Source organism: Heptranchias perlo, unplaced genomic scaffold (genome assembly GCF_035084215.1).
Source record: "Heptranchias perlo isolate sHepPer1 unplaced genomic scaffold, sHepPer1.hap1 HAP1_SCAFFOLD_73, whole genome shotgun sequence".
Taxonomy (NCBI): domain Eukaryota; kingdom Metazoa; phylum Chordata; class Chondrichthyes; order Hexanchiformes; family Hexanchidae; genus Heptranchias; species Heptranchias perlo.
Window position 1 is genome coordinate 2233095 of NW_027139761.1, and position 21471 is coordinate 2254565.

The 21471-nt window shown below is 44.1% G+C and overlaps 1 protein-coding gene across 1 annotated transcript in view; it reads left to right on the plus strand.

Moving 5' to 3' along the window:
- Positions 1-21471, plus strand: part of LOC137318766 (deleted in malignant brain tumors 1 protein-like) — a 43560-nt gene that overhangs the window by 16053 nt on the left and 6036 nt on the right. The window contains exons 4-12 of the mRNA XM_067981416.1: positions 3408-3722; positions 6221-6529; positions 8923-9237; positions 13282-13596; positions 13756-14073; positions 14157-14234; positions 14317-14634; positions 14771-14812; positions 17465-17581. Coding sequence (XP_067837517.1) covers positions 3408-3722; positions 6221-6529; positions 8923-9237; positions 13282-13596; positions 13756-14073; positions 14157-14234; positions 14317-14634; positions 14771-14812; positions 17465-17581 — 2127 coding nt within the window. The remainder of the gene's footprint in view (positions 1-3407; positions 3723-6220; positions 6530-8922; positions 9238-13281; positions 13597-13755; positions 14074-14156; positions 14235-14316; positions 14635-14770; positions 14813-17464; positions 17582-21471) is intronic.

A 21471-nucleotide genomic window follows, 5' to 3' on the forward strand; every position in this document is an offset into this window, starting at 1 on the left:
TGCAGTAAGACATCCCTGCTCCTGTACTCAAAACCTATTGCAATGAAGGCCAACATGCCATTCGCCTTCCTAACTGCTTGCTGCACCTGAATGCTCGCTTTCAGCGACTGGTGTCCAAGGACACCCAAGTTTCGTTGCACCTCCCCTTTTCCCAATCTATCACCATTCAGATAATAATCTGCCTTTCTGATTTTACAACCAAAGTTGTTAAACTCACATTTATCCACGTTATACTACATCTGCCATGTTCTTGCCCACTCACCCAACTCGTCTAAATTACATTGGAGCCTCTTTGCATTCTCCTCATCGCTCACATTCCACTCCAGCTTTGTGTCGTCTGCAAACTTGGAAATGTTACATTGAGTTCCCTCATCCAAATTATTGATATATATTGTGACTAGCTGGGGCCCAAGCACTGATCCCTGCAGTACCCCACTAGTCACTGCCTGCCACCCGGAAAAAGTTCCGTTTATTCCTCCACTCTGTTTTCTGTCTGTCAACCAATTCGCAATCCATGCAAGTATATTCCCCCCAATCCCATGTGCTTTAATTTTGCACACTAACCTCTTGTGTGGGACCTTATCAAAAGCCTTCTGAAAATCCAAATACACCACATCCACTGGTTCTCCCCTATCTATTCTACCAGTTAAATCTTCAAAAAACTCCAGTAGATTTGTTAAGCATTATTTCTCTTTCATAAACCCATGCTGACTTTGCCCAATCCCGTTAATATCCTCCAAGTGTCCTGTTATCACATCTTTTATAATGGACTCTACCATTTTCCCCACTATTGATGTTCGAATAACTGGTCTGTAATTCTCTATTTTGCTCTCCCTCCTTTTTTAAATGGTGGGGTTACATTTGCCACTCTCCAATCTGTAGAAACTATTCCAGAGTCTATAGAATTTTGAAAGATGATCACCAATACGTCCATTATTTCCAGCGCCACTTCCTTTAGTCCTCTGGGATGTAGATGATCAGGCCCTCGGGATTTCTCAGCCTTTTAGCCCCATTAATTTCCCTAGTACTATTTTCTTTACTAATACTGGTTTCCTTCCGTTCCTCCCTCTCACTGGACCCTTGGTTCCCTCACATTTCTGGCAGGTTATTTGTGTCTTCCTTTGTGAAGACAGAACCAAAGTATGTGTTTAATTGTTCTACCATTTCTTTGTTCCCCATTATAATTTCCCCGATTTCTGACTGTAAAGTCATCAAAGGGAGCGTTCTGGGTTACGGTCATCAAGGGGAGCGGTCTGGGTCCCGGTCATCAAAGCGAGCGGTCTGGGTCCCGGTCATCAAAGGGAGCGTTCTGGGTCCCGGTCATCAATGGGAGCGGTCTGGGTCCCGGTCGTCAAATGGAGCGGTCTGGGTCCCAGTCATCAAAGGGAGCAGTCTGAGTCCCGGTCATCAAAGGGAGCGGTCTGGGTTCCGTTTATCAAAGGGAGCAGAAGGTGAGGGAAGGGGATGGAGCAATCAATATAAAGGTTATACTGAGCAACCAGTATAAACCGGAGACATTATATAAATGGGAGGATCATCTGTGGATGGAATTTAATAGGGACACGTGGAAAGTGCTGCGCATGGGAAGGGAAAGTGGGCGATAGGCGGACTGCGGGAATGGGATGGGACTAGCCAGAGTGACGGGGAGAAATATCAAGTGGGTTTCGTGGCCTTGAACCTCAACATGTTCATTCACCGAAAAACAATAATCAGCGAAACAAAGCGGATGCTGGACTTTGTCACTGAAACGGTACAGGACAAGTCACGGAGATCAGAGTTATACTGAACAGAACTCTGTCCAGATATCGCCTTCTGCACGGTATATCGTTCCGGTCGCAAGGTGCAAGAGGTCAGAGTTAAACTGAACAGTGATCTGTCAAGGCCTTGCCTTGTGCACGGTGTATAGTTCCGGTCTCCAGGTACAGTAGGTCAGTTAAACTTAACAGAGCTGTGTCCAGATATCGTCTTGTGCACGCACGGTGTATCGTTCCGGTCACAAGGTGCAAGAGGTCGGAGTTAAACTGAACAGTGATCTGTCCAGATATCGTCGTGTGCATTGTTTATAGTTCTGGTCACCAATTACAATTGGTCAGAATTAAACTAAACAGAGCCCTGTCAAGGCCCCGCCTTGTGCATTGTGCATAGTTCCGGTCTCCAGGTGCAGGGGGAAAATCAAACCCCGGAAGAGGTTTGTAGGAAAGCCTGGAGACTGATGTCTACGGGTAGATGTGGTAAATTGTGGGCCTTGTAGCGGGAACTGCGGTGATTCAGAAGTGAGCTGCTGGAGGTATTAAACGTAGAGGACAGGTGAATCTGGGAAACGACATTTAATTAAATCTTTACAGTGGAACAAAGTGAGAAATGCTGAAGGGAGAGACAGACAAACTTAGGACTGGTGTCGGGATATTTTTCTCACAAAGAGCGGTGGAGGGTTGGATTGGACTCTGGTTGAGGAAATTAGAAACATTGAAGAAACTGCTGTGAAAAGCCTTCTTTATGGTATTTCTAGGTTAATGAGCTGTACCGGCTTTGACCATCATCAGAAAACGTATGTATCGTGGCTTGGGTAAAAGGAGTGTGTGATCTGAGGGGGACGGGACGGTCCGCAGTTCTCCTCTCATTGTCCTACAGTTCCAGTGTAAAAGGAGAGTGTGATCTGAGGGGGACGGGATGGTCCGGAGTTCTCCCCTCAGTGTCCTTCAGTTCCAGGGTAAAGGGAGATTGTGATCTGAGGGGGGCGGGACGGACCTGAGTTCTCCCCTCAGTGTCCTACAGTTCCAGGGTGAAAGGAGGGTGTGATCTGAGGGGGATGGGACGGTCCGGAGTTCTCCCCTCAGTGTCCTTCAGTTCCAGGGTAAAAGGAGAGTGTGATCTGAGGGGGATGGGACGGTCCTGAGTTCTCTTCTGTCCCTCAGTTCCAGGGTAAAAGGAGAGTGTGATCTGAGAGGGACTGGATTGTCCGGAATTCTCTTCTGTCCTTCAGTTCCAGGGTAAAAGAGAGGGCGCCCTCTGTCAGCCCATCTTGGCCTCTGGTTTCTGGAGGAGAACATGGATTCAGTCGGCAGTGGAGCGAACCCAAAGTCAGTGCAGGCAGGACAGAGATTGTTTGACTTGGATTTACCCATCTCTCGCTATTGATAATTTTCCGAGTTCTCTCAATGCGGGTTATTAACATCACAGTGACGACAACTGGGTAAGGTAGCAATAAATAGAGAAATGTTATCAACAGCCATGCAGTCATCGTGTAACCAGTAACGTTAGGGGGAAAACAGTATTGTCCATATTGAACCAGAATGGAACCAATCTGAAAGTAATAGTCACATATCTGTGATTACTCATGTGTATTCATTTGTAAATATTTAGTATTATTCTGATTATGATGATTACTATGGTGATTATGATTTTAGATCACAAAATTCCCAGACTGGTATCCGGAGGCTCCCCATGCTCTGGCAGACTAGAGGTCCAATACGGTGAAACCTGGGGAACAGTGTGTGACCTTCACTGGGATTTGAATGACGCCAATGTGGTCTGTGCGCAGCTTCAGTGTGGAGTCGCAGTGTCCGTGCCAACAGGTGCTTATTTTGGAGAGGGCACTGGGCTTCTACGGAGTGATTCCTTTCAATGTAAAGGCAACGAGACACATCTGTGGGACTGTCCTCTTTCTCCAGTAAATCAGCAGGAGTGCACCCACAGGAACGATGCCAGTGTGATCTGTTCCGGTGAGTACAGACTTACTGAAAAACAGTTAACTTCCTCCTTAATATTTGGAAAACTGATGGTGATGACATTCCTGTGTTCCTCTTTAACACGGTCACATCTAAACTCGCCCTGACAGTTTACTATTATTGTTCGACGTCTGGTGTAACACGGTACAAATTATTCACAATTATTTATAAATAAGAAGTTTCTAAACTTTAACAGTTGTTCTGGAAGAAGTAGATTTGTTACGAGTTTATTTACCGCCTGCACCGAATGTATTTTTCTCTCTCACATTTGACCAAGCTTTCGTTGTCAATCAACGCACTGGTCCTGCGCTGACTCACTAACCGTGCGCACCCTTCATGGACCATAATGGTAACTTCATTAATCTTGCACAACAACATCAACTATGGATAGGCTTCATTAACTATAGGTTAACTTCATTAACTATAAGTTAACTTCATTAACTATAGGTTGACTTCACGCGGAACGATTGTTTTGCACAAGGTGTCTTGATCAACCGTGCGTTGACTTCTTTACTTCTGGGACTTTTCCGTTAACCATCCTGAAAGTTCATGACTTTATTCGCCGAGCACTGATGTTCCGGGCAGTCCATTGTCCTCATTGCTCAAACACTGACTTTCTGATCACTGCACTGCCCTCATTAACCATCCGCTGACTACATTAAACCTGCCCTGATCTCAAAACTGCGGCACTATTTACATTGCTAACGCTCCTCTGCAATGTAGTGTGCATGAGGTCATTACCCTGACTTTCACTTCGCTCACCACGCAATTATATCAGCAGCTGTGGACTGTCCTCGTCACCCGGAAACTGACTCGGAGTCACTCACTGAACCCCTCAGTGGTGCAGACACGTTCATAATTAGCATCAAATGGATTCACGCGGCACTGAACAGCGATCGCTTTAACTGATCACCTATCTCGTTAACTGGTCACTGATCTCATGAACAGATCAATAACCACAATAACTAATCTCATTAACAGACCACTGACCTCAATAATTGATCATTGACCAAGAATCGGCCATTGATTTCATTAAACGCATTAACACGGCACTGATAACTGATCTCATTAACTGATCTCATTAACTGACCATTGACCACAAAAATCGAATATTAACTTCACGATGTCCGCACTGACCTAATCAGATACTTTGGTCTGAACGTCAGACCACACCAATTGTACACGGATAGAATATTGAAGTGAATTTCTGAGGGTAAAATGTAAGGTTTCTTTGAACATGGCTGTGAATATCACTAATAAATATTATTAGGGAGCATTTATCCAACGGAATTATAGGGTCGCTGTCTGGGGGCTGCAGTTGTCCTCAGAGTCCCACACACCAGCAAGGGGGGACGAAGCCAGGGCTCCTGCTTCCAGTCACTTATGAATATAATTGTGTGTGTGTGTGTAGGATCTGACTGTTCCACACTGCAATAGCCTTCCGACCCTCCCTGTCCAGGGTCAGACTTACTGAATGGTGGGGTATCAGAGGGCGGCTGTACTCCAGCACGGGTCATTACAATCAGGCCAGAGGGAGGAGATTGGGGAGTTATATTACATAATTTGTGCATTTTACTGTCCTCAGATGATACGATAGAAAATATGAGCAGGAATAGGGGATTCCGCCTCTCCAGCCAGTTCGGTCATTCAATTAGATCGTGGCTGATCTGTACCTCAACTCCATCTTCCCGCCTTTTAACCGTATTCCTTGATGCCATTAACGAACAAAAATCTATCGAGCTCAGCCTTCAAAATTTCGATTGACCAAACATCCACAACCTTTTTCTTTGGGAGCGGATGGGGAAAGTTCCAGATTTTCACTATCCTTTCTAAAAAGTGCTTCCTAATTTCAGTCCTAGGACCGACTATATTCAGCTGCTTCATCGATAATCTTCCCTCCATCATAAGGTCAGCAGTGGGGCTGTTCGCTGATGATTGCACAGTGTTCAGCTCCATTCGCAATTCCTCGGTTAATGAAGCAGTCCCTACCCGCTTGCAGCAAGACCTGGATATCACACAGATTTGGGGGCGGATAGGTAGCAAGTAACATTCGCGCCACACAAGTGACAGGTAATAACCATCTCCAACATGAGGAAGTGTAACCACCTCCTCTTGACATTTAATGGCATTACCATCGCTGACTCACCTACCTTCAATATCCAAGGGTTCGCCACTGACCAGAAAATGAACTGGACCAGCCGCATAAATGCCGTGGCTACGACAGCAGGTCAGAGGCTGTGTATTCTGTGGCGAGTGACTCACGTCCTGACTCCCAAAGCCTCTCCACCATCTACAAGGCACAAGTCAGGAGTGAGATAAATTACTATCTATTTGCCTAAAATGGGTGCAGCTGCAACAACACTCAACAATTTCGACACCATCCAGGAAAAATCAGCCTGCTGGATCGCCAGCACATCTACCACCTTAAACATCTGTTTTTATACTGAGTGTGATTTAGGATTTATTTCGATCTGTATTTGTTTCCAAAACAGGAAACCATGGCCCACGACTGGTTGGTGGGGAGAGCCGATGCTCCGGCCGGGTTGAAGTGCTACACGGAGACCAGTGGGGGACGGTTTGTGATATTTACTTTGGTTTAGAAGACGCCAGTGTGGTCTGTGAACACCTTCAGTGCGGGGCAGTAATCGCAACCCGGGGAGGAGCTCACTTTGGGGAGGGAAACGGCCCAGTGTGGAAGGAGAACTACAAGTGCAGAGGGAACGAGTCCCGATTGTGGGATTGTCCGGTTTCATCCTGGGAACAGTTTAAATGCTCACTTGACGCCGGTGTCATCTGCTCGGGTGAGTCCTCACTGTCTATTGAACTGACATACACCAACTGTTCTTCCCTCGAGTAGAGTCTCTCATCAGTGAATCTATTTCTACCATTCACTGATCCACCAGTTTTACTGATGAAGATCTCATGTTTTCATTCAGCAATGGACGTGTCCCCGATGGTTGATCAGTAGATTGGTTCATTATTGAACTACATCAGACCAAAGGGTTTCAGTCCAGCACATATTTCATTAATAAATGGCTCAACTTACTGTTTAATCTATACATGTGAATCCACTACGGATGACACCAAATTTAGGGGGGGGGGGGCAGTTCATACTGAGGAAGAATACAACAAAATTGCAGAATGTTTAATTGTCCATTTAATTTCAATATCGATAAGTGTGAGGTGGTTCAGGTTTGGTCGAATAAATAGGCCACCGTACTGCTTGGAAAATAACAGTCTAAATGGCGCAGCGGTAATTATGGGACAGTGGGCACAGATTCACAAATCATTAAAAGAAGCAACGCAGGGCAACAAAACAATAAAAAGTGCAAACAAAGTGCTGGATTTCATTTCCAGAGGAACAGAATTCGAAAGCAGAGAAGTTATGTGAAACTTAAACGTGACCTTGATTAGGCCATACTTGTAGTCCTGCGCACAGTTCTGGTCTCAACGTTGCAAAAAGGCTATAGAAGCACTGGACAAAGTGCAAATAAGATTCACAAGGATAATACCGGAACTGAACGTGTACAACTATCAGGAAAGACTGAACAGGCTTGGGCTCTTTTCCCGAGAGAAGATTGAGAGGTGACCTGATAGAGGTTTTCAAAATTATGAAGCGGTTCGATAGGGTAGAGGGGGAGGAGTTGTTTCCACTTGTGGGGAATATAAAACTAGGGGCCATAAATATAAGATAGTCACTAATAAATCAAATTGGGAATTCGGGAGAAGCGTCTTTACCCAGAGAATGGTTAGAATGTGGAAATCGCTACCACAAGGAGTGGTTGAGGCGAAAAGCACCGATGCATTTAATGGGAAGCTAGATAGATACACGAGGGAGAAAGGAATAGAAGGATATGTTCATAGGGTGACGTGAAGTAAGGAGAGGGGGTAGGGGGCTCGTGTGGAACAAAAACATCGGCATAGATCCGGGGAACAGAATGACTTGTTACTGTGCTGAAAAACTTTATATAATCCTGTACAAAGTCCTACAAAACAGGCTCACGTTGCTATAGCACAGAAATCCTGTTGTCGTATTTTAAACCGTTACAAATGTTACCGACTTAAATGAATCAATCAACATAACATTCATCGCAATGATGAGATGTGCTTTATCCTGGAAACTCTCGGCGTTAATTCGGCAGCAGATAAATGTTTCCAGATGAGTTTATACCTGGTCTGCACGTTTCAGTATGTGTTATATGGAGAACAATGTAATGTTGAGTGAATGGATCCTCTCGATCTCTCCTTTGGTTCACGATCACTCTTCTAGTGTCAGGAGCTTTATGTTTATTACAGCCCGTCATTTCCGATAATTGACTTCAGTACGTTGCTAAAATCAATAATTAGTTTGCAGGTTAGTATTGTTTGAACAGATTAATGTCCGGCGATGCGAGAGTAAAATTGTTTTGCAGCTTAGTTGAAATTACCGTTGAAATTGTAAAAATGTGGCTGGGAGGAACTTGTGCAACTGACCCGGTGAAATTCGTGTCTTTCTGGTCATTGGGGATCTCGGTCAGAAATACACCAGTGACCAAGTGACGGATTTACACAATGCACCTGTTATGCTCCAAATCAAACAGGGCCATGAATTTTTACAGAGTAGTGATCCAGGCAGCGCTGAAACTAACAATCATCCATTTACCTGTGTCTGGATTGTGTATCTACTTCCTGTAATATAGTATCGCTGTCATCAAACATTAGTCCTGGCAATCACCCGCCACCGATTCTCCTCATTTGGTGAGGGCCTGATTGTGGCAGCTCTGCCCCCTGGCACCGTAATCCATTTTAAAAAGGGCCTTTATACTGGCCTCAATGTCGAAGGATGAAATCCTATCACTAACTCGGAATCCGCTCCCTTTAAAAGGGAACCTGAGGGCAGTTAATAGCTATTATGACCATGTGAGCACTGTCTGAACCCGGCCTCAATATATTGGATGAGGCAAATTGCGAGTGGCCAGGAGTCATTTTCTGACCGAGCTCCTGCCATCGATCGCAGCACTTCAACCACCGCCGGCCTGGGCCGGTCGCCCTCTGATTTATCTTCCAATCTCTGGAGTAGCGGCTGGTATCTGCTCTGTATTTCTCTAGATTCTCTTCACCGAGATCAGGAGACGGCAGAAAGGATGTGCTCGCAACCCGCCTGTCGAATTGGGAGTTTCAGGTTATTCGCTGTTATTAATTTATTCTTCTCCAGATGAAGGTTGGCCGTCGAGACTGACAAATGGGAGAAACCGCTGTGACGGGCGAGTGGAGATTTACTCCAACGGCAGCTGGGGGCGAGTGCGGGATAATCACTGGGATTTAAATGATGCCAATGTGGTCTGCAGACAGCTGGGCTGCGGCAATGCGATATCCGCTTATAAATCTTCAAAGTACGGAGAGGATGAAGGGCCCGTGTGGGTGAATGATGTCCAGTGTGAGGGACACGAGTCGCAGCTCCGAGACTGCAGCTCATTCACATTCAATCAGAGTCTGACTGACAGCGAGGATGTAGGCGTGCTTTGTTCAGGTGAGTGAATGGTTCACATTTACAGAACCAGAAAGGGGAAGGTCTAATCTGCTGAGGAAAGTGGTAATATCGGTGGAGAGAAAGAGGTGGACCGGCGGAGGGGCATAGACAGCTCAAACCACAGTCATCAATGGTGGGAGTAAGGGCGTGGGAGATGCAAAAGGGTCCAGAGTTGAAGGGATGCAGAGGAGGTAAAAAGGAAGGTCGATGAGGCTAGTGCGTTTGATGTAGTCTACATGGATTTTAGCAAGGCTTTTGACAAGGTCCCACATGGCAGATTAGTGCTAAAAGTAAAAGCTCATCTGGCCTAAGGGAAAGTGGCAAATTGGATACAAAATTGGCTCAGTGGAGGGAAGCGAATGGTAAAGGTCGACAGGTGTTTTTGTGATTTGATATCTGTTTCCAGTGGAGTCCGCATGGCTCAGTACTAAGTCCCTTGCTTTTTGTGGTATATAATAATGATTTAGACTAACATATAATGGGCATGATTAAGAAGTTTGCAGATGATACAAAAATTGGCCGTTTGGTTGATAGGACGAGGAAAGCTGTAGGCTGCAGGCAGATATAAATGGACTGTTCAGGTGGGCAGAAAAGTGGCAAATCTGGAGAGGTGTGAGGTAATGCATTTGGGTAGGGCAAACAAGGCAAGAGAGTACACGATAAATGGGCGGATACTAAGAGGTAAAGAAGAATAAAGGGACTTTGGAGTGCCTGTCCACAGATCCCTGAAGGTAGCAGGACAGGTAGATAAGGTGGTTAATAAGGCATAGGGGATACTTTCCTTTATTAGCTGAGGCATGGAATATAAGAGCAGGGAAGTTCTCCTAGAACTGCATAAAACATTAGTTAGGCCACAGCTTGAGGACTGCGTACACCTCTGGTCACCAAATTACAGGAAAGATGTGACTGTACTACAGAAGGTACAGAGGAGATTTACGAAGAGGGTGCCAGGACTGGAGAATTTTAACTGTGAGGAAAGTAAGGATAAGCTGGGATTGTTTTCACTTGAACAGAATATGCTGAGGGGTCATTTAGTTGAGTGATGTTGTGAGAGGAAGGGTGGCGGTGTGATAGAGAGAGGGAGGGTGATGGTGTGATAGAGAGAGGGAGGATGATGGTGTGAGAGAGAGAGGGAGGGAGGGTGATGGTGTGAGAGAGAGAGGGAGGGAGGGTGATTGTGTGAGAGAGAGAGAGATGAGCGAGATGGTGTGTGTGAGAGAGAGACACTGATGAGCGAGATGGTGTGTGTGAGAGAGAGAGAGTGATGAGCGAGATGGTGTGTGTGTGTGAGAGAGAGAGAGAGATGAGCGAGATGGTGTGTGTGAGAGGGAGAGAGATAAGCGAGATGGTGTGTGAGAGAGAGAGAGAGAGTGATGAGCGAGATGGTGTGTGAGAGCGAGAGAGAGATGAGCGAGATGGTGTGTGTGTGAGAGAGAGAGTTGACGGAGATGATGTGCGAGAGAGAGAAAGATGAGCGAGATGGTGTGAGAAAGAGAGAGAGAGATGAGCGAGAGAGTGAAATTATGAGGGGCATAGATAGAGCGGACAGGAAGGACCCTTTTCCCTTAGCAGAGATTTCAATAACCAAGGGGCTTAGATTTGAAGTAATTGGTGTAAGGATTAGGGGGGAGCTGAGAAAAACCTCTTTTACCCAGTGGGTGGTGGGGGTCCGGAACTCACTAACTGAAAGGGTGATAGAGGCAGAAACCCTTATCACATTTAAAAAGTACTTGGATATGCACTTGAAGTGCAGTAACCTACAAGGCTTACGGACCAAGTGCTGGAAAGCAGCTCCTTTTGGACTGGCACAGACACGGTTGGCCGAATGGCCTCCTTCTGTGCCGTAATTTTTTCTATGTTTCTCTGTCTCGAAATGTTTCAGGGCTGGATTAGGTTGTAGACATAGGGAGGGACGAGGTCATGGAGCGGTTTAAGCCCAAGAAATTAAAGGGACAGTGACAGCGTGGATCCAAATTGGCTCAGGGACGGAAAGCAGAGTGCAGTGAGTGAACAGTTGTTTCTCACATTGAAGGGAAGTACACAGTGGGGTTACCCCGGGTCAGTATTAGGACCACTGCTCTTTTTGATATATATTAATGACCTGGATTTGGGTGTGAATGGTATAATCTCAAAGTTTGCAGATGACAAGAAACTCGGAAATGTAGCATACAACGTGAAGGTTAGGAACAGGCTTCAGGAGAACAAAGGCAGACTGGTGAAATGGGCAGACACATGGCGGATGGAATTTAATGCAATGAAGAGTGAAGTGATATATTTTGGTAGGAAGAACGAGCACTATAAATTAAATAGTGCAATTTTAAAGGGGGCGCAGGAACAGAGAGACCTGGGTGTGCACGTATACAAGTTGAGAAGACCGTTTTAAAAGTATATGGGATTGTTAGCTTTATAATGGAGGTATAGAAGACAAAAGCAAGGAATTTATGCTAAATCTTTATAAAACACTGATTACCACACTTTAGAAATAATGTTAAGGCATTAGAGAGAGTGTTGAGGAGAGATTTACCAGAATCGTATCAGGAATGAGTGAGTTCAGTTATGTGGAGAGATTGGAGAAGCTGGGGTTGCTCTCCTTGGAACAGAGAAGGTTAAGAGGAGATTTGATGGAGGTGTTCAAGATATGAACGATTTTAATAGAATAAATAAGGAGAAACTGATTCCAGTGGCAGAAGGGTCGGTAACCAGACGATACAGATTTAACGTGATTTGCAAAGGAAATAGAGACGACGTGAGGAGACATTTTTTTAATTCAGTGAGTTGTAATGATTTGAAATGCACTGCCTGAAAGGGTGGTGGAATCAGATTCAACAGTAACTTTCAAAAGGGAATTGGATAAATACTTGAAGGGAAAAAATTACAGTCCTATGGTGAAAGAGCAGGGGCACGGGACTAATTGGATAGTTCTTTCAAAGAGTCGGAACAGGCTCGATGAGCCGAACGGCCTCGTTCTGTGCTGTGCCATATTTTGATAGTATGAGGATGAGAATATAACACAGGAGGCATTTACCAGAAACCAGTGTAGGCCAGTGAGAACAGGGCTGTTGGTGAGTGGGACTTGGTGCGGGTTAAGGTATGGGCAGCAGTGCTTTGGATGAGATGAAGGTTATCCAAGGTGGAATATGGAAGGCCTGGCCGGGACAGCGTTGGAATATTCGGTACTGGAGCCAGCAAAGGCATTGATGAGAGTTTCAGCAGCAGACAGGCTGAGGCAGGAGCGGAGGTGTGCGATGTTGCAGAGGTGATCTTTTTGACAGAGAGCATATGTGATTGGAAGCTGAGCCCAGGGGTCAAATGCAATGCCGAAGTTGCAAATATGTTCCATTATACAGTATGTAGGCGCAGACAGATGTTCTGGGGCTGTACTGGTGAGTTCAAGTATGTCGTATATAGGTGCAGTGAGATGTTGTGGGGTTGTACTAGTGTAAGTCCATTATGCCGTAAGTAAGTGCACACAGATGTTCTGATGTTGTACTGGTGTAAGTGTTCTTATGAAGTAATAAAGGATGACAGATGTTTGGGGATTATATGGTTTAAGTTCAATTATCAAGTATGCAAGTGTACACAGCTGTTCTGGGGTTGTACGGGTGCATGTTGCATTATACAGTATGTAAGTGTAGACCGGTGTTCTCGGATTGTGCTGATGTTAATTATATTATGCAGTATCTAAGTACAGGCAGATGTTCCGGTGTTGTACTGGTGTTGGTTGCATCGTGCAGTATATAATTGTAGATAGCTATTTTGGGTTCTGCTGGTGTGAATTGCAGTATGCAAATGTAGGCAGATGTTTTGGTTCGTACTGCTGTATCTTCCATTATGCGGTATTTTGGTGGAGACAGATGCCTTGGGGTTGTACTGGTGTAAGTTGCATTATGCAGTATGTAAGCATAGGCAGATGTTCTGGGGTATTCCTTCATTTACCTATCAAAGGGCATTAAAATCCATCAGAATTTTTTTCTTCGCTGAAGAAGCAGTGGTTGGATTGAGTGATAAGATTAATATGTACAATGCTCCCGTATTGTCCAACAGAACACATGCAGATAAGATTGTCTGACGGTGGAAGTCCATGTGCTGGGCGAGTGGAGGTTTATTACAATGGGACCTGGGGCTCAGTTTGTGATGATTCCTGGGATTTGGCCGACGCTGACGTGGTTTGCAGACAGCTGGGTTGTGGAAATGCGTTGGAGGCGGCACTTCCTGCTTCGTGTGGACAAGGCCCAGGCCTAGTTTGGTTGGATGAACTGAACTGTTCGGGTAAGGAATCGTTTCTCTGGGACTGTCACTCAGCACCGTGGGGTCAACACGACTGTGCTCATAAAGAAGACGTGAGGGTGGTGTGTTCAGGTAAGGGCGCTTTCAATCTGCTCATATTCTGCAGTGTTATACGTGAAGCCTCAATCGGGAGATTTCTGAAATAATTACCGACAACCAGAGAAAACAACCGGTAAAACATGTGGTGGGCAGTGTGAACACACAACGAGTTATTTTATGTTTCATTGACAGAGCACAAAGAGATGCGGCTGGTGAATGGAGAGCATCGCTGTGAGGGGAGAGTGGAAGTGTTCTACAATGGGACCTGGGGAACAGTTTGCTCGGAAAATCTGGACCCAAAGGATGCAGAAGTGATCTGCAAACAGTTACAGTGCGGCCCTATCACATCTGTTCAGTATAACACTCGGTTATTCGGAGAGGGATCCGGGCCCATTTGGCTCGATGAGATGGAGTGTAAATCACACGAGTCGTTCCTTTGGCAGTGTCAGTCTGACCCGTGGGGTGAACACAACTGTAATCACAGGGAGGATGCAGGTGTTGTTTGTTCAGGTAACACAACGAACCTCTCAATGCGCGGGCGTCATTTCAAACATTGGTGTCTAATACCGTCAGCATGTTTCTCTTCTCAACAGATGTCAAATTGCCGGAGAGATCCCACAGTTCAAGTATCTGCGTTCGAGACTCTGGTTCTAAAGATGGACATTTACCAGGTGCTTCCTGCTCTTCATACCAAATATCTGACTTGTATTCTTGGCATTTACCAAATAAATATGACATTATTCTCTTTGCCAGACCTGGGACAACCTGTGAGGCTGGTTGGCGGTAACACCAACTGCTCCGGGAGAGTGGAGATATTGTCCAATAACGGCTGGGGCACGGTGTGTGATGACTCCTGGGATATCGCCGATGCCAATGTTGTCTGCAGACAGCTGCGCTGCGGCCCCGCTCTACAGGCCGCAGGAGGGGCCGCATTTGCCCGTGGTGACGGTGTTATCTGGCTGGATGATGTGAAGTGCACTGGAAGTGAATCCTTTCTGTCCGACTGTCGTTCCTCACCGCCAGGTCAACATGACTGTGATCACAAGGAAGATGCCAGTGTGATTTGTTCCGGTAAGGTTCGCAGCCGGATTTTCCTCGTTTTGTGAAAATGACTCATTGATTTCGTAAATTAGGAACAACTTTTATCTTCAATGTAAAATTCCTAATATTTTAAGTTCATGTCTTGTTTGTACAATATATTCCACAGGGCCCGATTTGCCCCCTACTGCTTCTCCGTCCACATCTGCAGGTATTTATCACGAGTATCAGTTTTAGCATTAGCATTAATATTTTATTTTACTGTATTATTACTATTATGGTCACCAATATCATTCTTGATTCAGGAATTGTGCCGTTAGATTAGACATTTCCTAATATTACTCCATTGTTTAAGAAGGGTGGGAGAGAAAAAACAAGTCTACAGTTTAACGTCAGTTGTGCAGACTAGAATGTGTATTAAGCATAGAGTGACTTGAACAAATATGAGCTGTTCAGGGGGATTCAGCTTGGCTTTGTTCAGGGTAAGTCATGTCTGAATATTCTAGCTGATTTTAGAGGAGGTCACTAATAAGGTGGGTAATGGAGCGTTTTTTTTTTATTCATTCATGGGATGTGGGCATCGCTGGCAAGGCCAGCATTTATTTCCCATCTCTCATGGCCCTTGATAAGTTGGTGGCGAGCGGACTCCTTGAACCGCTGCAATCCGTGAGGTGAAGGTTCTCCCACGGCACTGTTAGGTAGGGAGTTCCAGGATTTGGACCCAGCGACGATGAAGGAACTACAATATATTTCCATGTCAGGATGGTGTTTGACTTGGAGGGGAACTTGCAGGTTGTGTTGTTCCCATGTGCCTGCAGCCCTTGTCTTTCTAGGGGGTAGAGGTCGTTGGTTTGGGAGGTGGTATCGAAGAAGCCTTGGCGAGTTGCTGCAGTGCATCCTGTGGATGGTACACACTGCATCCACTGTGTGCCGATGGTGGAGGGAGTGAAGATAGTGGATGAAGTGCCAATCAAACGGGCTGCGTTGTCCTGGGTTGTGTCGAGATTCTTAAGTGTAATTGGAGCTGCACTCATCCAGGCAAGTGGAGGTTATTCCATCACACTCTTGACTTGTGCCTTTTAAATGGCGGAAAGGATTTGTGGAGTCAGGAGGTGAGTCACTTGCCGCAGAATACCCAGCTTCTGACCTACTCTTGTACCCACATTATTTACGTGGCTGCTCCAGTTAATTTCTGGTCAATGGTGAACCCCAGGACGTTGATGGTGGGTAATTCAGCGATGGTAATGCTGTTGAATGTAAAGAAGTGGTGATTGGACTCTCTCTTGTTGGAGATGGCCATTGCCTGGCCCTCGTCTGGCTCTTATGGACACTACGGATGTCCTCTAGTGCACTCCCAGAAGGCATCAGATAAGTTTCACACAAGAGACTCGTAGGGAAAATGAGAATGCACGGAATTGCAGGTAGCGTTTAGACTTGGGTTGGAAATTGGTTGGGAGGAAGAAGACAGGGAGTGGGGTTAAAGGGTCATCATCTGATTGATGGAATGTGACAAGCGGTGCTCCCCAGGGATATGTTCTGTGGCCTCAAACTTTCACCATGTGTATTAATGACTTGGATGACGGAACAGAGAGTTGTATATCCAAGTTTGCAGATGACACCCAATTAATCGGGACAGTAAATTGTGGGACCGGGAAGTTGCAAAGGAACATAGATAGGTTAAATGAGTGTGCAGAACTATAGAAAATAGAGTTTAGTGTGGGCAAGCATGAGGTCATCCACTTTGGGCCCAAGAAAGATAAATCGGAGCATTTTCTAAATGGTAGACAAAACATTAAATGCCAGCGGACAGGTACAAAAAGTAATTGGCCTAATTCTCAATGTGTCTCAAATACAGAGCGGAACAAGTTAAGCTTCAGTTGTATATAAACTTCGTCAGAACGCATCTGGGATACTGTGTTCAGATTTGGACACCACAACTCAAAAAAATATATTGACCTTGGAGGGAGTCTGGCGCAGATTCACCAGATTAATTCCGGAGCTGAGAGGGTTAAATTATGAGGACATGTTGCATGGACTCGGCTTGTATTCCCTTCAGCATAGAAGATTGAAGTGTGATCTGATCGAGGTGTTTCAAATGTTGAAAGGAATTGATAGGGTAGATAGGGAGAAACTATTTTGTTTGATGGTGGAATCAAGAACAAGGGGACATAATCTTAAAATTAGGTCGAGGTCATTCAGGAGCGAAATCAGGAAGCACTTTTTTCACACAAATTGTCGCAAATATCTGGAATTCTATCCCTCAAAATGCGATGGTTGCAAGGTTACTTGGAGCTTTCAATCCTGAGATAGATAGATTTCTGTTGGTTAAGGGTAGCAAGGGATATGGAGCATATACGGTAACTGGAGTTGAGGTACAGGTCACCTATGATCTTATTGAATGGCTGAGTAGGCTCGAGGGGCTGAATGGTGTAGTCCTGTTCCGAATGTTTCCATGCTCCTATACTTATTATTATTCTCATTCTTATTAATAATAACACTTTATTGTTACTTTTGATCATTTCTGAAGTTCATGTGACTAGCTTCAAAATGACTGGAACGCTTTTCCCTTCCCGAGTATTTGAAAGAGATCGGTTTAAAGCCCGTTAATCCCCGGTCTCTGACTATACTTGAACTGTCCTGTACTCAGCAGGTACATGGGAGGCGGGGCTGGGACTCGGTCTCTATAATTCTGACCCGCTCATACTTTTCTCTGGTACAATGTGCACCATAGTTATTGGGGAATGTTTAGCGCGACTCATTGCGCATGAGCAGTGCATTCAATTAATAAACATTTATTGTAAACTTTTTAATACACAACGCGGACTGTGGCTGTAATACATCTTTCTGTAATCTTATGATTAAGGACAGGGAGGTAAAGGCACATCCATCCCTGTTGTCGTCTGCATAACCCTTGGAGTCCTTCTAATCTGTGAGTTGATCGCACTGATGGTGATAATACAGAGAAAGTCAACAAGAAGAGGTAAGGCTCAAATCCTCCCGCTGAACGAACACTGGATCTCGGATATTGTTTCATATCCTGGCGGGACTCCAGTACATTGTACTTTTCCATAGAGAGAGTCTCACGTGGTATTGTCAGAAAGAAATCTTAATCCGCTTTTGGCGATTTGTTCCGTTCAATGTGCTGCCCGAATTAGTAAAATATGACATTTAAACGGTGAATTATTTGAAAGATAGAAACATGGAAAATTTACGGCACAGAATGAGGCCATTCGACCCATCGTATCTGTGCCGGTCGAAATAGAGCTACCCAGCCTAATCTCACTTTCCAGCACTTGGTCCATAGCATTGTAGGTTACAGCATTTCAATTGCATATCCAAGTACTTTTTAAATCCCCTCGAATCCTTCTACGAATTGCGTTAAATCTATGCCCCCTGGTTATTGACCTCTCTGCTGGGAAAATAGGTCCTTCCTGTCCACTCTATCTCGGTCACTCATAATTGGATACACTTCAATTAAATCACCCCTCAGCCTCCTCTGTTCCAAAAAACCCCCCAGCCGATCAAATCTTGCCTCATAGCTAAAATTCTCCACTCCTGGCAACATTCTTTTAAATCTCCTCTGCACCCTCTCTATTGCAATCGCATATTTCCTGTAATGTGGTAACCAGAACTGTACGCAGTACTCAGCTGTGGCCGAACTCGTGTTTTATACAGTTTCAGCATATCCTCCCTGCTCTTATATTCTATGCCGCGACTAATAAAGGAAAATATCCCGTAATCCGTCTTAACCACCTTGTCTACCAGTCGTGCTACCTTCAGGGATCTGTGGACATGCACTCCAAGGTCCCAAGGTCCCAATCTACCTCTACACCTCAGTATCCCCCCATTTATTGTGTATTCCCTTGCCTTGTTTGCCCTCCACAAGTGCATTGCCTCACACTTCTCCGGATTGAATCCATTTGCCACTTTTCTGCCCACCTGACGAGATCATTGATATCTTCTTGCAGTCTACAGCGTTCCTCCTCAATATCATGGCCATTTTTTGTTTCAGCTGCAAAGTTCTTTATCATGCCCCCCCGACATTTAAATGTAAATGATTAATATTTAACACAAAAAACATGGTCCCAGTACTGAGCCCTGCGGAACCTCACTAAAAACAGACTTTCAGTCAAAAAAACACCCGTCGACCATTACCCTTTGCTTCCTGCCACTGAGCCAATTTTGAATCCAATTTGCCACTTTCCCTTGGATTCCATGGGCTTTTACTTTTTTGACCAGTCTGCCATTTGGGACCTTGTCAAAAGCCTTGCTAAAATCCATGTAGACTACATCAAACGCGCTACCCTCATCGACCCTTCTTGTTACCACCTCAAAAAATTCAATCAAGTTAGTCAGACACGACCTTCCCTTCAGTGTCCACATTCACCGTCCCAGGATGTCAGCCGGTAAATGAGATTCCAGAAAAATTTACTTGTTGCAACAATGGAACAGAAAGTTTAATTGAACTGTTTTGGGCTGTGCTTTCAGTTATTTATTTGGCTGTTATTCTTCCCTTATCCATTGGGTATCCGTTCCACCCCTTCAATTTCTGGGTCCGGAAGTCCAATCTTGAAATCTCTGACCAGCTTCTGTCCGTCATTTTGAGAGGTGACTTTCTGCTTTCGCCAGTGATTATTCTGCATCCCAGCACAACAATTCCACTCACATCTCACCCACCCAACACACTCCTGCTCTCTGTTCACAGCAAGTCACTTCTCATACTGACTGAACACGCCAAGAAACCATGATCTCCTCAGTCGGTCATCCATACTGATACTGTCTGTACCATGACCTCCTTAGTCGGTCCTCCATACTGATACTGTCCACACACACGTGTACACGGGGGCATGCGCACATGGGGGCATGCGCACACACGTCGGCATGCGCACACACATAGACATATATATATATAAATATATGGAGAGAGACGCAGAGAGGGATATAGACGATCAGAGAAAGAGAGAGAGACAGACACACGTCTGCGTACCCGTGCATGCATTCAGATAGATATACATACATAAACACGTGCACAAAAGCATGCATGCAGACGTGCATGCAGAAACATGTATTCATGCACAAACACGCACAAACATGCACATATGCAGATATACAAGCACAAACATGCATACATGCACAAACACACATAAACACGCACATATGCATATATAGACGCACAAAGATGCATACATGCACAAACTCTCAAAACATGTATACATGCACAAGCACGCACAAACACGCACACATGCAGACACACATGCACGAACACGTATACATGCACAAACATGCACACATATACAAACACCTATACATATTCAAACATGTATACATGCAGACATACATATACAAACACAAAAACATGCACATATACAAACAGATCTACATATGCAAACACATATACATATAGATACACATAGAATCACGCATTCATATAGACATACATATACGACAACGCATACATATATACACACGTATACAAACATGTATACCGATAGATATACGTATACAAACAGATATGCATATACAAACACATGTACATATAGATACACATATACAAACAGATATGCATGCAGATATATATATATATATATATATATATATATATATATATCTACAAAAATATATACATAATACACAAACGTATGCATACAGATATACAGATACAAACACGTATACGTGTAGATGTACATACACAAACACGTCTACAGGTAGATATATAAATAGACACGTGTGCATGCAGACACATATACAACACGTATGCATGCAGATATACATATACAAACAGAAATACATATACAAACAGATATACATATTCAAACAGATATACATATTCAAACACGTATCCACATAGATATACATATACATATCTGTTTTATATGTATATCTATCTGTATACGTGTTGGTTTATGTGTGCATATATGCTTATTTGAATATGCATATCTATATGTATACGTGTTTGTATATGTATACATTTTTGCATATATATATATATATATATATATATATATATATATCTGCATGTATACGTGTTTGTATACGTATATCTATATCTATACGTGATTGTCTATGTTTATCTATATGTAACATGATATATATATACAAACACGCATGCTTATCGATGTACATGTACTAACACGTATACATGTAGATATACAAATAAAAACACGTGTACATGCAGATATACATATACAAATACATATGCGCATATATATACACATACAAACACGTATACACGCAAACATACGTATGCAACACGTAAACATGCCCAAATACGTATAGAGCACGTTTACGTACACAACTTGTGTAAACGCGCACAAGTGTACAGCATGTGTACACACACATACGTACACAGCACGTATACACGCACACATTCGTATACAAGCACGTATACATGCACGCACACGTTTACAAACAACTATACACGCAAATAAACGTACACAAACACGTATACACGCACAAATACACATACAAACACGTATACGCGCACGTATACCGATACAAACATGTGTACAGATAGATATAACTATACAAACAGCTACCTGTATAAAAGCACGTATACATATAGATATACATATACAGACACGTTGCACCACGCAAATTCTTATAGTATAGATAGACATATATAAACATATTTACAAGTGACATATGTATACATAGAGATATACATATACAATCACATACATGCAGACATACATATACAAACAGCTATACATTTACAAACACGTAGACATATAGATGTACATATACAAGCAAACATGCACGCACACACATATATACACACACACACACACCACATGGACAACAAAAAGAACTTGAAATTAAATATCACCTTTAAGGTAGTAAATCGTCCCAAGGCGATGCACAGGAGCGTAA